We start from the raw sequence: 15,547 nt of genomic DNA on the forward strand, positions 1-15,547 counted from the left end.
TGCTCTGTGCCAGACACCACAACACCAACCAAACAAACAAACAAACAAAGTGAATGTTATGGCCAGGAAATTATTCAACTGTCAGATTGCTGCTAACACAGAGTGGGTGGAATTAAGACCACAAGACAATGAGCTGTATCATGTCTGATGGGATTTTCTTGCCAAATAAAGGTCTGGCTTAGGAACAGCATCATGTCCCATCGATGATTTGTTAAAGAGAACAAATCACGTGTGGTCTCTGCCTTTTTCCAGCATTGAGCTGGGTTGTGACATGACATGAACACAACTACACACACTTTCAAGGTGAAAATAAGCCCCACTGTTGCAGCTGAGCGGCATACTTCGCACACAAAGGGGTGTGGGAGGGAACTTTAATTTTGAATTAAATTAAATATTTATAACTTTATAATGGCAAACTGCCTCAGGCATGATTTTGTCATGGTTGAGGTTAGGGTTGAGATTTTGACTAGGCTATCCACTATGAATGGAAGCCAATACAAAGTCATGAATTGTGTGTGTCAGTCTATTAGTAATGGACTAATGGTGGGGCTTATGAGTGTTAACCGTATTCTTTACCTCCGAGGCCTGTTTAATACCAGTTTTGGTATACAGTCCTAAAAAGTCACTTATTTATTTAGATCTTGTTCTCCATTAACAAAGCATCAGTATCTTAGGAAGTGTATTCCATGTGCATGATCCATTATAATAATCTTTATTTATTGAGCACTTTTCAAAATATGGTACAAATGCAGAAATAACAAACATGTAAAATACATTAGTGTTTAAATACAAGAGCTGTGTAAAATGAATTAAAAGGCAGTTATACAGAAAGTTAAGACCCAGGTAAAATCAGGAAAGGCTCTCAGATGGAAGTATGCTTTAAGCAGGGACTTAAAAGAGTTCACTGAGTCAGCTGACTTCAAGCAGGTTGTTCCAGAGCTGCGGGGCACTGACTGCAAAAGCTCTTGTCCCCCTTAGTTTTTCAGCCGGACCTCTGGAACAGACCAGAGACCTCCTGTCGAGGATCTCTACGTCCGTACTGGTTCTAAAAGGTCAGCGAGGTCATGAAGGGCTTTAAAGGTGATCGGTAAAAAAATCGTAAAATCTATTCTAAATCATACAAAGTGTAAAGACGCTAAAACAGGAGTGATGTGATCATGTATCTCTGTTCTGATTAAAATCCTGGCAGCTAAGGTCTGGACAGTCTGGAGTCGGGTCAATAGAAGTTTGGCTAATGCAGGTACACAGGCCGTTACAATGAACTAAACCGTGATGAGATAAAAGCATCACACAGAGCAGTGCGCTCCTTCATGAAGAACCCAAAGATGTTGACGCTTGAACAGTGGTGATCATACTGCCACCTACTGGCTGAGCAGTATTTCTGTCCAGATGCTGATAATTGTACACAGATCCAGAGGACACTTTGGACACTGTATGATTTCTGATCTAAATATTCGTGTGTGAGGAGGAGGAGGACGAAAGGATTAAAAAGATGAGTGAATCCTTGGATTGATGTAGAAAAATATTATTTGTCAGAAGTGGAATACAAGATACACAGCAAATTGCATTATACAGGTAGTCGATCGGGATTTCCTGTGTCTTCATCGTCGGCTCTCACTTTGTCTTTGTAGCGGAAATAAAATCGAGTTGTTTTCACTCAGCCAGGTCCAATGAGAGTAAACAACCGAGACAGGAAACACTACCACTTTCACCGGAAAGGAGGATACAGCTCGTACAGTCGCTGAGACGGAGCTGCTGTAATGGCGGTGTCTCGTCGCTCATCGCAGCAACAACAGCAGCAAAGTACGTTACCGTCCCCGCCGAGAAACAGCTCGCTTACGGGAGCTCCCCCGGCCTCTCCGCCGATGGCTCTGCTCGGATCGGCTGTCGGGAGCCCGGAGAGCGAGAGGGAATGCAGCGGGGGGATCGACACGGCCCTGGCCTCCCCGGACCTGCCGGCCCCTGTCCTGGCGAGCAGTGCGAGCTCCACTACGACGACCTCCGGCGGCGGCGGCAGCAGCCTCTCCAGCCCGGGCTCCGGAGCTGCCAGCCCCGCCGACGGCAGCAGCGGCATCGGGGGCGCGTTCAGGGAGCTGTTCGAGGCCTGCCGCAACGGAGACGTGTCCCGTGTGAAGAGACTGGTGGACTCGGTGAACGTAAACGCGAAGGACATGGCTGGTCGGAAATCTACTCCCCTTCATTTCGCTGCGGGTAACTACGAGCTAAGCTAATGATGCAGCAGCAGCGTGATGTTTGTAGCTGAATTCGGCTAATGAGCTAACGTTGTTGTGTTTTGGTTGAAGTGTTTATTAAACCCTGTCATTAACCAGCCTGCTAAAGCAAAATATCACTACTCTTAAATAACGAGCCGCTGGTGGTGGGAATCAGCTTATTTGACGCAATACAGTTCCGTTCTTGAACGGGCAAATGTCAACACTTGTAACATTAAGCGAGAAACTCCAGGTTTAGCTTGAGATAAGACATTAGCTTGAACAACGTAATGATACCGTGTGATGTTAGCCAGCTAATATTAGCATGAACTGACGTTTACGTTTTCTGTTTAATTTGCGCTGGCTGAAGTTCTGCTGAACAATGTAAATGCTAACTCTGCTGTCACTCAAAACATGGATGACAGATCTGACAATACTTATGGTCCAACTTAACTATTTATTTGTGTAGGACTTTTTTTTATCTTAATGTTAGTTGGGATTATTATTAAATGATATTAGATGTAGTGGTCAGGTAAAGTGCACATGCACCATCCTAACTGAACATTGAATAAAAGCTACATTTAAATACATTTAAATCCTCTTCCAGGTTTTGGCAGGAAAGACGTGGTTGAGCACCTCTTGCAGACGGGGGCCAATGTCCACGCCAGGGATGATGGAGGACTCATTCCCCTGCACAATGCCTGCTCCTTCGGCCACGCAGAAGTTGTCAGCCTGCTCCTGTGTCAGGGCGCAGATCCCAACGCCAGAGACAACTGGAACTACACTCCGTTACATGAGGCTGCCATCAAGGGGAAGATAGATGTGTGCATTGGTAAGGATCCCCGTTGATTAGGTGCAATCCCGGGCAAATGTGTGATTATGAAGACTGTTGTAGTCTTAGGAGTCATTAGATGCAATTTAGCTCAGGTTCTTGACAACTTGCTACGAAAGTCTGACGTCGAGATTAACGGTTATTTACATTTGTTTGTGGTGGTGAGAGGACAAGAATTAAATTTCACTAACAATATAAAGGTTTTTCTACTGACCTCTTTGCTGTGTAAATACCTAATGGTTTTTTCCATCTGCCACTCTCTCCCTCAGTGTTACTCCAACATGGAGCTGATCCAAACATCCGCAACACTGATGGCAAATCTGCTCTGGATCTAGCTGACCCGTCAGCCAAGGCTGTTCTCACTGGTCAGTCCCTCTCCGCTGCTTATCTCTCACATGCACATTTGAGTATTTATGGTCAGATATACACGATTATGTTCTGATATCAGGGCATTTTGAAATGACATTGTTGGCTAAATATAAACCAGATTATCTGACTCCTTGCTTTGAGTAATTTTTGATGGCACAAAGTCTTGTAACTGCAGCAAGTTACTTTGAGAACAGAACACCAGTTAATATATATATTTTTATTAATCTTCTACTCAAACAATGGCTGGATTCCAGTTTACCCCACGTAACCGAGCTTACATGTGTTTGGCACGCACTCTAATCCTCGTGTTTATTTCCATCCAGGTGAATACAAGAAGGACGAACTTCTGGAAGCAGCAAGGTAAGAATCAGTGTGACTGGTCAATGCTCACATTTCCTGCTTGCCACAGTTAATCATTGTGGTTATGCTACATTGAGAAGTAGATAACTTGACCTAACCCATTACATTTATAACTATACTGTGTTCTTTTATACATGTAGCAGTTAAACACATGAGTAACCAAAGTTTGTACTTGGTTTCATCTAGTATAACATTCTCACCATCTGTGAAACAACATGTAGAAAAAAGGAAGTCAATCTCCCCGTTAACATTATCATCAGTAAAAGTATTTTTTGTAATGACACCAGTCTTTTCTGTCTAATTATAGGAGCGGAAATGAGGAGAAGCTGATGGCACTGCTGACTCCATTGAATGTCAATTGTCACGCAAGTGATGGCCGCAAGGTAAATGAGATACCTTTACTGCAACACATCACACCAGACACCTCTTTCTCAACATCTTTGATACAACATGTTGTGCAGGGTTGCATAATCATTATACTGTATTATAAAAATAGGTTCCAGTCAGACAGCGTGTGAGCAGTCTGATTTATGGCTGGATTAGTTTGCGCGGAGCAGATATAAAGAGGAGTTATGTCATTGGATTTGTGGGAGGCTGTTAGTGGGAATCACTTTTGACTAATTATTAATGAACGGTTGCTCCTGTTGTAACATCTCGCCCTCCGTTTTTCCAGCCACCTAAGTTACGGTGCTTGGAGCTTAAGTAGACAGACCATTCCTTTACTTACAGTTAAGTGCTTTTGTCAATGGTTTTTCAACATGTTTGGATCAAGTTTCGTGAGGGGAGCATCTTTCCTCTTCTTCCCCATAAACACTTTTGCAGGCCAGATGCTGATGGAGCGAAGCTGTTAGTGATCTTGAAATCTATTTAGCAGAACCAGCATCTGCTCGATCAGAAAACAGGACGTCAGTCTGTGTTCGGCTGTTGTTTTTATTTTTGTAGAGTGTTTCTCTTTGTAAGTTCGAGTGTCTCAACTGAACTCAAACCATGTTACTGGAACTTATAATATCAGAATTGTTGAGGTCAGAATACGGAATTTTTGGCGTTGATTTATATAGTTTTGTATCTCTTAGTTGGCAGGTTCATGAGAAAGATGATGATATAAACACACACTTCATAGAATGTGCTTTGCAATTATTTTCAGACTTTAGCATTGCTAATTTATGTAATGGATTGTTTTTGAACATAGTTATTGTAGGGAGGTTTTCTTCTTTGTCTTTTCTCGTCTGTAATGCATTAGTTTTCTTACACATTATTTTAGTATTTGTTGTCTTGTCTGGCAAAATGTCTTACTCTGTTATTATTGTAAATAACTCAAAGAACATACTCCACCATGACATAAAACTTCATAGTCTTAAATAGCATATCAGAATTAGATGTTTTCATTCATAACTAACTACATTTTCTTCCACAGCACTTAAAGAATAATTCCTTCCCTGCCTGTCACAGTGTATATTTATAGACATTGCATGATCTAAGCCAATATGCCACTGTAGATTAGGCTGGGTACCATTAACCTGTTTTTTTCCCTCTTCAAAAAGCCATCGAGAAAACCGAGGAGAAGTCACACTTACCCTCCAGCCATTAACCTTCTCTGGCCTGGTGTCACATTTCATTTCAAACACCATGTTGAAGGAACAGTCAGTGATTAGAACTAGGGCTTGTGTTGCATTGACGTAGGAAAGAAGGAAGAATTGCTGTGAAAAGATACTGTCATTTTTGTAATTTTTGTTTCGTTTTGTTTTCCGTGTGACTCTGGCAACATTTGTCGATCAGTCAACATCCCAAAAAATGCTGGTAAGTCGACCTTGATAACGGCCACTTGATTGATGCACTGTTGTGATCTTTTATTCCTTTAATCCATTGTTTTATTCGACCAATAAGCTTGCTGTCACTTGGTAATTGCACATCATGGACCTGGGTGTACGGGTCACTCATGTATCCCACCCTGATTCTCCTTCTTATGTGTGTGTGTGTGCATCTCTGTGCGTGTTTGTGTGCGTACGTGACATGTGAGTGAGTTGGGTTGGTGTCATGGTGACTACTCATCTTTTTGGATTTGGAGAGGAGCTCAAAATGTCCACTGCCTGCTTTCTTCAGCATCTGTCCTCTCCTGCACACTCACCCACAACCTTCTTCAACTTTCAATCACTTGCTCTTCAGTCAGTGTCTGATTTGCCTTTGTTTTATTCATTTGTTTTATGTTTTGGGTTGATGATCACTCGTGCATGCCTGGCGGCCTGCCCCTCTACATTTTGTCTAACGAATCCTGAATATGTGTCCGTGAAATATGTGTCTTACTTCACGTTCCCTGTTGGATCAGTATGCAATAATGAATGGACTACATTTCACCTGTCCTTCTAGTGCTATGCTAGCCATTGTGGTAATGACTCTTGATTGCTTGTGTCACCCCACACTGCCTCCATGATTCGACTCTCATCCATCTGATTTTATCACTGTAGCTTGAAATCTTACTGTGGGCTTTTCTGGGTCCTACAATTGTATCACTGCATGGAAACTGATATGAATGATGTCCCTCCTTTTATCTTAAGCTTGACCCGAGCTCGATTTTGGAATGGAGAGCACATGTCCCTGAAGCTTGTACTGCAGCTTTTACTCAGACTAACATTAATTTTTCTTGGCTGAATTAAAGCAATTTGATTTTATGATCTTATAGCTTTCAGATATGCTTTACTCTTAACCTGCTTATTTTATCATTGCATCCTATTACGGTTGGGGTTCTATAGCATTTTATCAAACCTTTCCACTCCAATGGAAAATAAATTCAATTTGAATCTTATTTACTCAAAGTTAAGCTTTCAAGAATTTTTAAAAGTAGCATTACCCAAACAAGTACATCGAGCAAAAGCTCAATGATTTCACTCAAAAAAGTGAACATTTTCCTAATGTTTTTTTATTTAGCTACATAAGTACTTAAATGTCTTGTTCTGCATTTTAATGACAAATTACTTGGAACTAACTGGATCAACATAAAATATGTATCAGGCTATTTGCATCCCAACCATAAATCCTTCCCGGCCATTTTGAATCTAATACCCTTACAGTTGCACTATTGGCCTCTTTCTTTCGGGCTCACTACATAAAAGTTGTTTTTAAACCTTTTAGCCGTAGAATTATACTTTATTTTGGAGAACTTATCAAATGGAAATCGAGGTAGATGAGTGATTATTTTAAATTCGCTTGTTGTCACTCACTCAGGTCAGACATAATATGGACAGTAAATTAGTTTTTGTTGCTGGACTTGTCTACAAACTCCATTATATCCTTCTCCATTCATCTGCAACTCACAGAGCATAGCCTGCCACAAAACATTGCTTCTGGCCCCAATCAGCCGCTTGCTCCTGTGGCCATCGAAGGCAGTGCACCCTAAAGCAGCCAGCGTTCTGTATATGTTAACAGGCTGTTCTTTTTTTCCAGTCAACGCCCCTCCACCTCGCGGCTGGGTACAACCGTGTACGCATTGTTCAGCTCCTTCTCCAGCATGGAGCCGACGTTCATGCCAAGGACAAAGGGTGAGACATCCTGGCTGCCTGAAGAACAGAATTTATCATCCAGTCATTTGCATTGACAGTAACCTGACTCTCTTGTTCCTGCAGTGGCCTGGTTCCTCTTCACAATGCTTGTTCCTATGGTCACTTTGAGGTCACCGAGCTTCTGCTTAAAGTAAGACAAGTCTAACTCCTAACTTGATATTCTCCATGATTTTTTCAATAAAGCAAATCCAAACTTTACTTTTACTTCCTTCATGGTTCCATGATATTTATTTTCCATGCTTCATGGGGGAAGGTAAACTTATTTTACCTATATGAGAAAGGAGGAAAATGGTGATTTTGATCTTAGTTTTTTAAGCCAATATTTAGTATGGGTGCAGGGTTAATAGTTATGTTACCAACCTTCGCCACTTAACCCAGGAAATAATAAATGCATTCTCCCATCTTATAATTTTAAGCACATTTGGATCAAGCAAACCCCTCGCCGTTATTTGCCCTGTCTATAACCTGTGCTCTGATGCTCCCTCTGAAGCATGGAGCCTGTGTCAACGCCATGGACTTGTGGCAGTTCACTCCTCTCCACGAAGCAGCGTCCAAGAACCGAGTGGAGGTCTGCTCCTTGCTCTTGAGCCACGGGGCCGACCCCACCCTGCTAAACTGCCACAGCAAGAGTGCTGTGGACATGGCCCCCACCCCAGAGCTTAAAGAAAGGCTCACCTGTGAGTTTCTCTCTGTGCCACACATACACTGTGATGAATGGATTACACTTCAATAACGCAGAAGTAGCCTGACACCATTCACACTTAGTTAAAAAAATATATTATTACATTATGTTTCCACAAATTTTCTTTTTCTCTTTCATGTAGATGAGTTCAAAGGTCACTCACTGCTGCAGGCAGCTCGGGAGGCAGACATGGCCAAAGTGAAGAAGACGCTCGCTCTGGAGATCATCAGCTTCAAACATCCTCAGACCAATGAGACAGCTCTGGTCAGAACCTAGTCTTATACTTATGTTTGAGCTAAACATTTCATATTTAATTACAGCTTTGAAACCAGCTTTAATATTATGGACAGAGCAGATTTTTCTTATTGGTTATAAATGTTGCTGATGTCGAGTAACAACAATGTAATTTCAAATTGTATAGAAAATGAACCAGGTGAATTTGAAGTTGTCCTTCCAGTCGTAGGCTACATGTCCAATGATGTACAGTTTATATACATTTGATGTACAGGCAGTTGTATGGGATTATTTGAACAGAATGACTTTGCAAAGACTTTCGCTCACACTAATCTAATGATGATGTCTATTGCAGCACTGTGTTGTGGCTTCTCCCCACCCAAAGAGGAAGCAGGTGACTGAGTTGTTGCTGCGTAAAGGTGCCAACATCAATGAGAAGAACAAAGAGTAAGTTTATCAGCATTTTGATTTTTTTGTTGATTGGTTTATAATTTAGTGAATTTGTCAAATCATTAAAAAGTAAATTGGATTTTCCAGCCACATTGAATGCTACGAACAAAGGATAATGGATCAGAAATGGTGATAACTTTCTCATCTCTTGTGTCTTCCAGCTTCATGACTCCCCTGCATGTTGCTGCCGAGAGAGCTCACAACGACATCCTGGAGGTGCTGCAGAAACACGGAGCAAAGGTCTGTTGTTTCTGTGCAGCCGACTTTCAGGGAATGGGTTAACCGTGTTCATTTGTCAGACGATGCTTCAATTTACCAATGTTCCATAAACGCCTCACATTATAGTGGGAAGAAATGTGTTTACTTTAGTAATGTGTGGCTGAACCTCAACTCCTCATCCTCTGACTCCAGGTAAATGCCGTGGACACACTGGGTCAGACAGCGCTTCATAGGGCTGCGCTGGCTGGTCACATCCAGACCTGCAAGCTTCTGCTGAGCTACGGGGCCGACCCCTCCATCGTCTCTCTGCAGGGTTTCACTGCCGCCCAGATGGGCAACGAGGCTGTACAACAGATTCTTAATGGTAAGCAGAGCCGCTGCACTTGTCCCTCATTAACACGGTGTGTTTTTTAAAGTCTGAGAATGAAAATGCCCTCCAGAAATATTAACTCTCCAAAGCTAAGTAAATTTCTGTGGTCAATGATTTTCTAAAAGAGTCTTGAAAATGTACCTGATTTAAAACTTGGAACATAGGATTTTTGTTATGTTATGTTTGTTTGTTTGTTTGTTTTTCTCTAGAAAATGTTCCCACACGTAATTCTGACGTGGACTACCGATTTTTGGAGGCAGCCAAAGCAGGAGATCTGGAGACCGTGCAAGTAAGTTTTTCTCTAGTCGTGGATACAGTTTAGGTTTTAGACATGATTTCACTTGCTAATATTGTCAGCCAAACTATTATCAAACCTTTGTACACCAGTGGCTGTGAAAACTCCTTTTAAATATCCTATAAAGCCGTAAATGATAAACCAGTCAGTTGAGATTAATTAATTAAAACTAATTGTCACATTGTCTGTGTGTATTGCAGCAACTTTGCACCCCTCAGAACGTAAACTGCCGGGACTTGGAGGGCCGCCACTCCACTCCTCTGCACTTTGCAGCTGGTTACAACCGAGTTGCTGTAGTTGAATATCTGTTGCACCATGGAGCTGATGTCCATGCCAAAGACAAGGGGTAAGTTCTGCAACTAGCCTACCTATGGGTTTGTTTTATAATACAACAAATAAATGACGTTTAAAGATTTTTGAACATAAATGTCATCACTGTGATGATCTATTCCTGGATATTTGTAGTATGTTAAATGTTTGAGTTTATTTTGCAGCAGTTACAAATACAATGTTTTATGTCGGTGCACAACACCTTGTCCTCCTGGTGTGAAGAGTTTTGCTTCTGCTTTTCCTCCTCCAGTGGTCTGGTCCCCCTCCACAATGCATGCTCCTACGGACACTATGAAGTGGCTGAGCTGCTGGTCAGACATGGAGCCTCAGTCAACGTGGCCGACCTATGGAAGTTCACCCCCCTTCATGAGGCTGCAGCCAAAGGCAAATATGAGATCTGCAAACTGCTGCTCAAAGTAAGGCTCCTTTCAGATCATCTTACACAAATGTTGTCTTGATTAATGTGTGTCCTCTGTCAGTGATTGTTACGATGATTGTCTGTTTAACCTGTTCAGCACGGAGCCGACCCCTCCAAGAAGAACCGTGATGGGAACATGCCGCTGGACATGGTGAAGGACGGCGACACAGACATCCAGGACCTGCTGAGGGGTGACGCTGCCCTGCTGGACGCTGCAAAGAAGGGCTGCCTGGCCCGAGTCCAGAAACTCTGCTCCCCAGAGAATATCAACTGCAGAGACACACAGGGACGCAACTCCACACCGCTCCACCTCGCAGGTAATAAATATGATCTGCTTTAATGCGTCATTGATTTTGTTTTCCTGGTACAAAGGTACTCACACTCCTGATGAGGCATCTATGAAAGGTCGATACATTTTTGGAGATGTCTAGTCCCTTATAGAATCAAGAAGTGAATAACATTGTCTCTGACGCTGTTTATACAAAAAAAAAAAGTCCTGTCTGTTCTAAGTTCTTTGTATGCAATATTCTTCTATTTGTTTGAGATATGAAAGACAAAAAACAACCAAACATATCTTGATCTCAGTGAGACTACATGATTAAGAGCTTGTATATAAAGTTTTTAGAAAAGGGTAAATAAAATGCTGCACTTGTATGGGATGTTCAATAATGTACATCATCATGCTCTAATGTCCGTTTCCTCCTCAGCTGGCTACAACAACCTTGAGGTGGCAGAGTATCTGCTGGAACATGGCGCTGATGTCAACGCCCAGGACAAAGGAGGCCTTATCCCTCTTCATAATGCTGCGTCTTATGGGGTCAGTGTTGATGACATCAACTCTCAGACATTTCATATCAAATGCAGATCCTGTGCTGTATGATTTAAGAACCTAACACAATCTCAAATGGGTAACATATTTAAACTAAAAGATATTTATTGTGTCGATGTTCTAAATGTTTTCCGAACAGTTTAATTGGTTCTGTTATTGTATTTAACATAAATGTTATCCCTTTATTTATGGTTCAGAGACTGACACTGACTCTTCCTCTGTCTTCTCTCTTCCCCACAGCACGTGGACATTGCAGCACTACTGATCAAGTACAATACGTGCGTGAATGCTACAGACAAATGGGCTTTCACGCCGCTCCACGAGGCAGCCCAGAAGGGTCGTACTCAGCTGTGTGCGCTGCTGCTGGCTCATGGAGCCGACCCCACCATGAAGAACCAGGAGGGCCAGACGGCTCTGGACCTGGCCACGGTAACTGCTTCTGTCAGCGGCTTAGGAAATACTGTGTAGTTGATATTTTCAGGCCAAGATTAGTGATGTGGAAGTGATGCATGTAAAAAGAAATCATAAAATGGCCAAATTTGCCTCTACTAGTTCCATAGCCTCTGCTTGATTTGATGGAAAACCAAATTCACTTTTTCTGCAGGCTGATGATATCCGGGCCTTGCTGATGGACGCCATGCCACCAGATGCCCTGCCCAGCTGCTTTAAGCCCCAGACCACAGTGGTCAGCGCCTCCGTTATCTCTCCTGCCTCAACGCCATCCTGTCTGTCAGCCGCCAGCAGCATAGACAACCTGTCTGGTCCGCTTACCGAGCTGGCTGCTGCCGCCGGCACCTCAGGAGTGGCAGACGGAGCCACGGGCACTGACCGCAAGGAAGGGGAAAGTAAGTGTGATCTATTTTTATATCTCGTACTGGGCAGTTTACAATGTGGGTGCGCACAGAGAAAATGTGGATACTGATCTCATGTCTGTTTGTGTTTTTCATAGTAACAATGCTGGACATGAACATAAGTCAGTTCATGAAGAGCCTGGGTCTGGAGCACCTAAGGGACATCTTCGAGAGGGAGCAGGTCCGCTTCTTCAAAAATTATTTTACTAAAGCTTAACTATTGTGTATTTGTTGTCTGTCATTCAATAAATCCCATTAGTATAATCCTAGTATATGTTTTAATGCAGTGAACAGTTTATACATGTTGAGATAAATTGGGTACAATGTTTTATTTTCTGTGGAGCTGTTGCAGTGTGTTAAATACACAAATAGAACGGGTCAGAATAACTGTGCTGTCTGCTTCTATGTTAACGTTGCTCATGTCTGAGCAAACGGACGATTGGACTGGCTGGCATACATTTCTCAACCTGCTCCATTCTTTTGCTTTTCCAGATCTCTATGGATGTGTTGGCGGACATGGGTCACGAGGAGCTGAAAGAGATTGGAATTAATGCCTATGGCCACAGACACAAGCTAATCAAGGGCATTGAGAGGCTGCTGGGCGGCCAGCCGGGTGAGGAAGCGGGATTTATGTCTACGAACCAATTTAATCACCACAGTGACGTTTTTTGCGAAGAGGACGTTTAAATTTAAACCGTTCTTTTCTTTTCAGGTGCTAACCCATACCTGACATTCCACTGTGCCAGCCAGGGCACTATCCTGATAGACCTCGCCCCAGACGACAAGGAGTACCAGTCTGTGGAGGAGGAGGTGAGTCGAGTTGATCTTGTTTATTTGCCGTTTTATTTCATGTTTTTCTTAATCATCAGTGGTGATAAAAAAAGAAGAAAACGATTGGCTGATGGCTTGAATGTGTTCCTTATGATGACACCATGGTGGTTTTGTTGTGTCGGTCAGTTGCAGAGCACCATCCGAGAGCACAGAGACGGAGGCAACGCTGGTGGCGTGTTCAGCAAATACAACATCATCAAGGTCTGAACCACTTGTACCTTCTGCTTTGATAATTCACAGAACAATGAGACTGCTTTTATAGAGAATCTTTCTTTGATAAATTAAAAACTGACTCAATGTTCTGAATCTATATTTTTAATCTTTGGTATAAAGCAGAAATAAAGTCCAGTTCTTTGTCTGATTTGTGTCATATTGTGCCTCACAGATTCAGAAGGTTGTAAATAAGAAGCTGAGAGAACGTTACACCCACAGGCAGAAGGAGATCGCCGATGAGAACCACAACCACCACAATGAGCGCATGTTGTTTCATGGTAAGCAAACATGTTTTTTTTTTGTGTGTGTGACAGCATCAGAACTCGTTAATGTCTCATTTATGTTCAGTTCTTAAAACACCAGAAGTTACTTTAGACTGTTATTCTTCAGGCATTTATTTGTAATTGTGTAAATCACTGTTTCCATTACTAATTTACTAACTGTATAAATATTGACACATATTTTTAAGGTTCCCCGTTCATCAACGCCATCATCCACAAAGGCTTCGATGAGCGCCATGCCTACATAGGAGGAATGTTTGGAGCAGGAATCTACTTTGCAGAGAATTCTTCAAAGAGCAACCAGTACGTCTACGGCATCGGTGGAGGCACGGGCTGCCCGACGCACAAAGACCGCTCCTGCTACCTGTGCCACAGGTAACTTTGACTTAACTTGAACCTTGACACAGAATAAGTTTGTGTTTTCCCACGTTAAAGGATTAATATGTAATATTGTCGGGATAGACACTTGAATAACCCCTTTCTTCTCATCTGAAATCTTAGGCAAATGCTGTTCTGCAGAGTGACCCTGGGGAAATCCTTCCTACAGTTCAGTGCCATGAAGATGGCCCACGCACCCCCAGGACATCATTCAGTCATCGGACGGCCCAGCGTTAACGGCCTAGCCTACGCGGAGTACGTCATCTACAGAGGAGAGCAGGTACGAAAAGTTTCTTTCCCTAAATCCTGTTTAGGGCTTCAGTATTAACCAAAAATAAGTGAAACACCTGCTAATGTGCTAATCTTCTGCTATCTTTCCGTCAGGCCTTCCCAGAGTACCTCATCACCTACCAGATCCTTAAACCAGAGAGCGCAGCCCAGGCAGCTGCAGGAGCCGAGCAGAAGTCGTAGTTACCTTACGTCACACACATGCACACACACACAAAGGACTTGATGCCTGTTATTTTCTCCTTTGTATTGCAAATGCATAAACACCTTTTTATTTACCAAACACATTTCCAGTCTGTTGTCCAGTAGAAGCCATGGTGACCAGTGTTCAATGAGCAGATATGCTGTATAATACTCTCCTACTTGTGGTGATGACTTTTTTTTAATCTTTCTGCATCGGCTGCATGTTAATACAGAAGCATGAACGGCCCAATAGCGTGTGTGGGTTAGTCCCCGCCCCCCCTCCTCACCAATCAGGAGGATTCTTGTAGAGACTTTAAAGTGCTGGCATTAACAGTTCGACACTCTTTGACGCCTCATGCCTCGTGACCGTGGAGAATCAGCGATCCCTCACCTCCACACACATCCTGTGTCACTGTCAGAGCCTGAAGCCTGTGGACTACTACTGCCCCACCGTATCTGGGCTCATCTTGTACAGAATGGCCTCCAGTAACTGTGATTTTAAATGCTTTCGTGTAACACTACCAAACCAGTAACCGTGCATTGTTGTGATGCGGAACTTGCTGACCTTTCACCCTGACAACACTACAAACACTGAACTGTAATCTGAAATCTTCTTTTTATTGTTTTATTCAAGGCTGGACACACTCGATGGAGAGAGGGCTCTCTGTCAAATCACAGGAGCTGAGACTATTTTATTCTCATTATAAAGTTCATTTGTACGAGAGCGGACCTGTGATCAGTAGCTTGATGCGACGTAAGGCATCACGATTCCACGAGTTGTGGCATCATATATGACCGTGCTTCACACAGTAGAGCTGGTCTATGTTGACATGTGATTGTGATGCCTTACAACTCTTCAAAGCACCCCTATGTTGCCATGGTCTCACAGACATCCCACGCATAAGGATTTGCACTTTTACATAGAAACCTATTTAAGTTATTTTGAATTTAATTTGCAAATTTGCGGGAAAAAATATTTGTACAGGTTGTGTAAATGGTTGTGTATAACTGTTGCTGTTTAACAGTACCTTTTGAGTTCAACTGTAAATGACATCTGAATTTTTCTGTTCATGTCTTATTGATTCTCCCAACTTTTTTTTAAATAAATGTCCCATTAACAGCTACTTGTTGTTTTGTGTTCATTTATAGATGTCAATATTACTGTCATGGGGTTTTCTCTGTAGACAAGATTGTTCTATGAAAAATATTAAGGGGTGGAGCTGATGTTGCATATCAAGATGCAAAAGACTAAAATAATCGGGCATGATTTAACTTTAGTCATTAATGAGATAAAGGTGCCACGGAGGGGATATAGAAAATATCAGTACATGACTGATCTCCTGGCTACACACTTCGCAACTCTTCGTTGC

The 15,547-nt window shown here is 42.5% G+C and overlaps 1 protein-coding gene across 1 annotated transcript; it reads left to right on the forward strand.

The window, feature by feature from the left end:
* Nucleotides 1-1,386: 1,386 nt before the first annotated feature.
* On the forward strand, nt 1,387-15,301 carry LOC128438318 (poly [ADP-ribose] polymerase tankyrase-1). Its single transcript, XM_053420838.1, has 28 exons — nt 1,387-2,211; nt 2,818-3,042; nt 3,312-3,407; nt 3,735-3,771; nt 4,079-4,154; nt 5,548-5,568; nt 7,210-7,304; nt 7,389-7,455; nt 7,816-8,002; nt 8,150-8,271; nt 8,597-8,688; nt 8,853-8,931; nt 9,103-9,274; nt 9,490-9,569; nt 9,776-9,921; nt 10,156-10,321; nt 10,421-10,640; nt 11,031-11,140; nt 11,393-11,581; nt 11,757-11,997; nt 12,102-12,184; nt 12,496-12,616; nt 12,716-12,813; nt 12,961-13,035; nt 13,220-13,325; nt 13,517-13,703; nt 13,830-13,986; nt 14,091-15,301. Exons 1-28 carry the CDS (start codon nt 1,761-1,763, stop codon nt 14,175-14,177), a joined length of 3,786 nt encoding a protein of 1,261 aa, XP_053276813.1. The 5' UTR covers nt 1,387-1,760; the 3' UTR covers nt 14,178-15,301.
* Nucleotides 15,302-15,547: the final 246 nt, after the last annotated feature.

Source organism: Pleuronectes platessa, chromosome 4 (assembly GCF_947347685.1).
Source record: "Pleuronectes platessa chromosome 4, fPlePla1.1, whole genome shotgun sequence".
NCBI classification, from domain to species: Eukaryota; Metazoa; Chordata; class Actinopteri; order Pleuronectiformes; family Pleuronectidae; genus Pleuronectes; species Pleuronectes platessa.

What these genes read in the sequence shown, in the direction of transcription:
- LOC128438318 (XM_053420838.1), top strand. Translation starts at nt 1,761, where the DNA reads ATGGCGGTGTCTCGTCGCTCATCGCAGCAACAACAGCAGCAAAGTACG. An exon ending in CAACATCCCAAAAAATGCTG is followed by an intron (nt 5,569 to 7,209) that starts GTAAGTCGACCT and finishes CTTTTTTTCCAG; the next exon opens with TCAACGCCCCTCCACCTCGC. An exon ending in TCCTGCTACCTGTGCCACAG is followed by an intron (nt 13,704 to 13,829) that starts GTAACTTTGACT and finishes CTGAAATCTTAG; the next exon opens with GCAAATGCTGTTCTGCAGAG.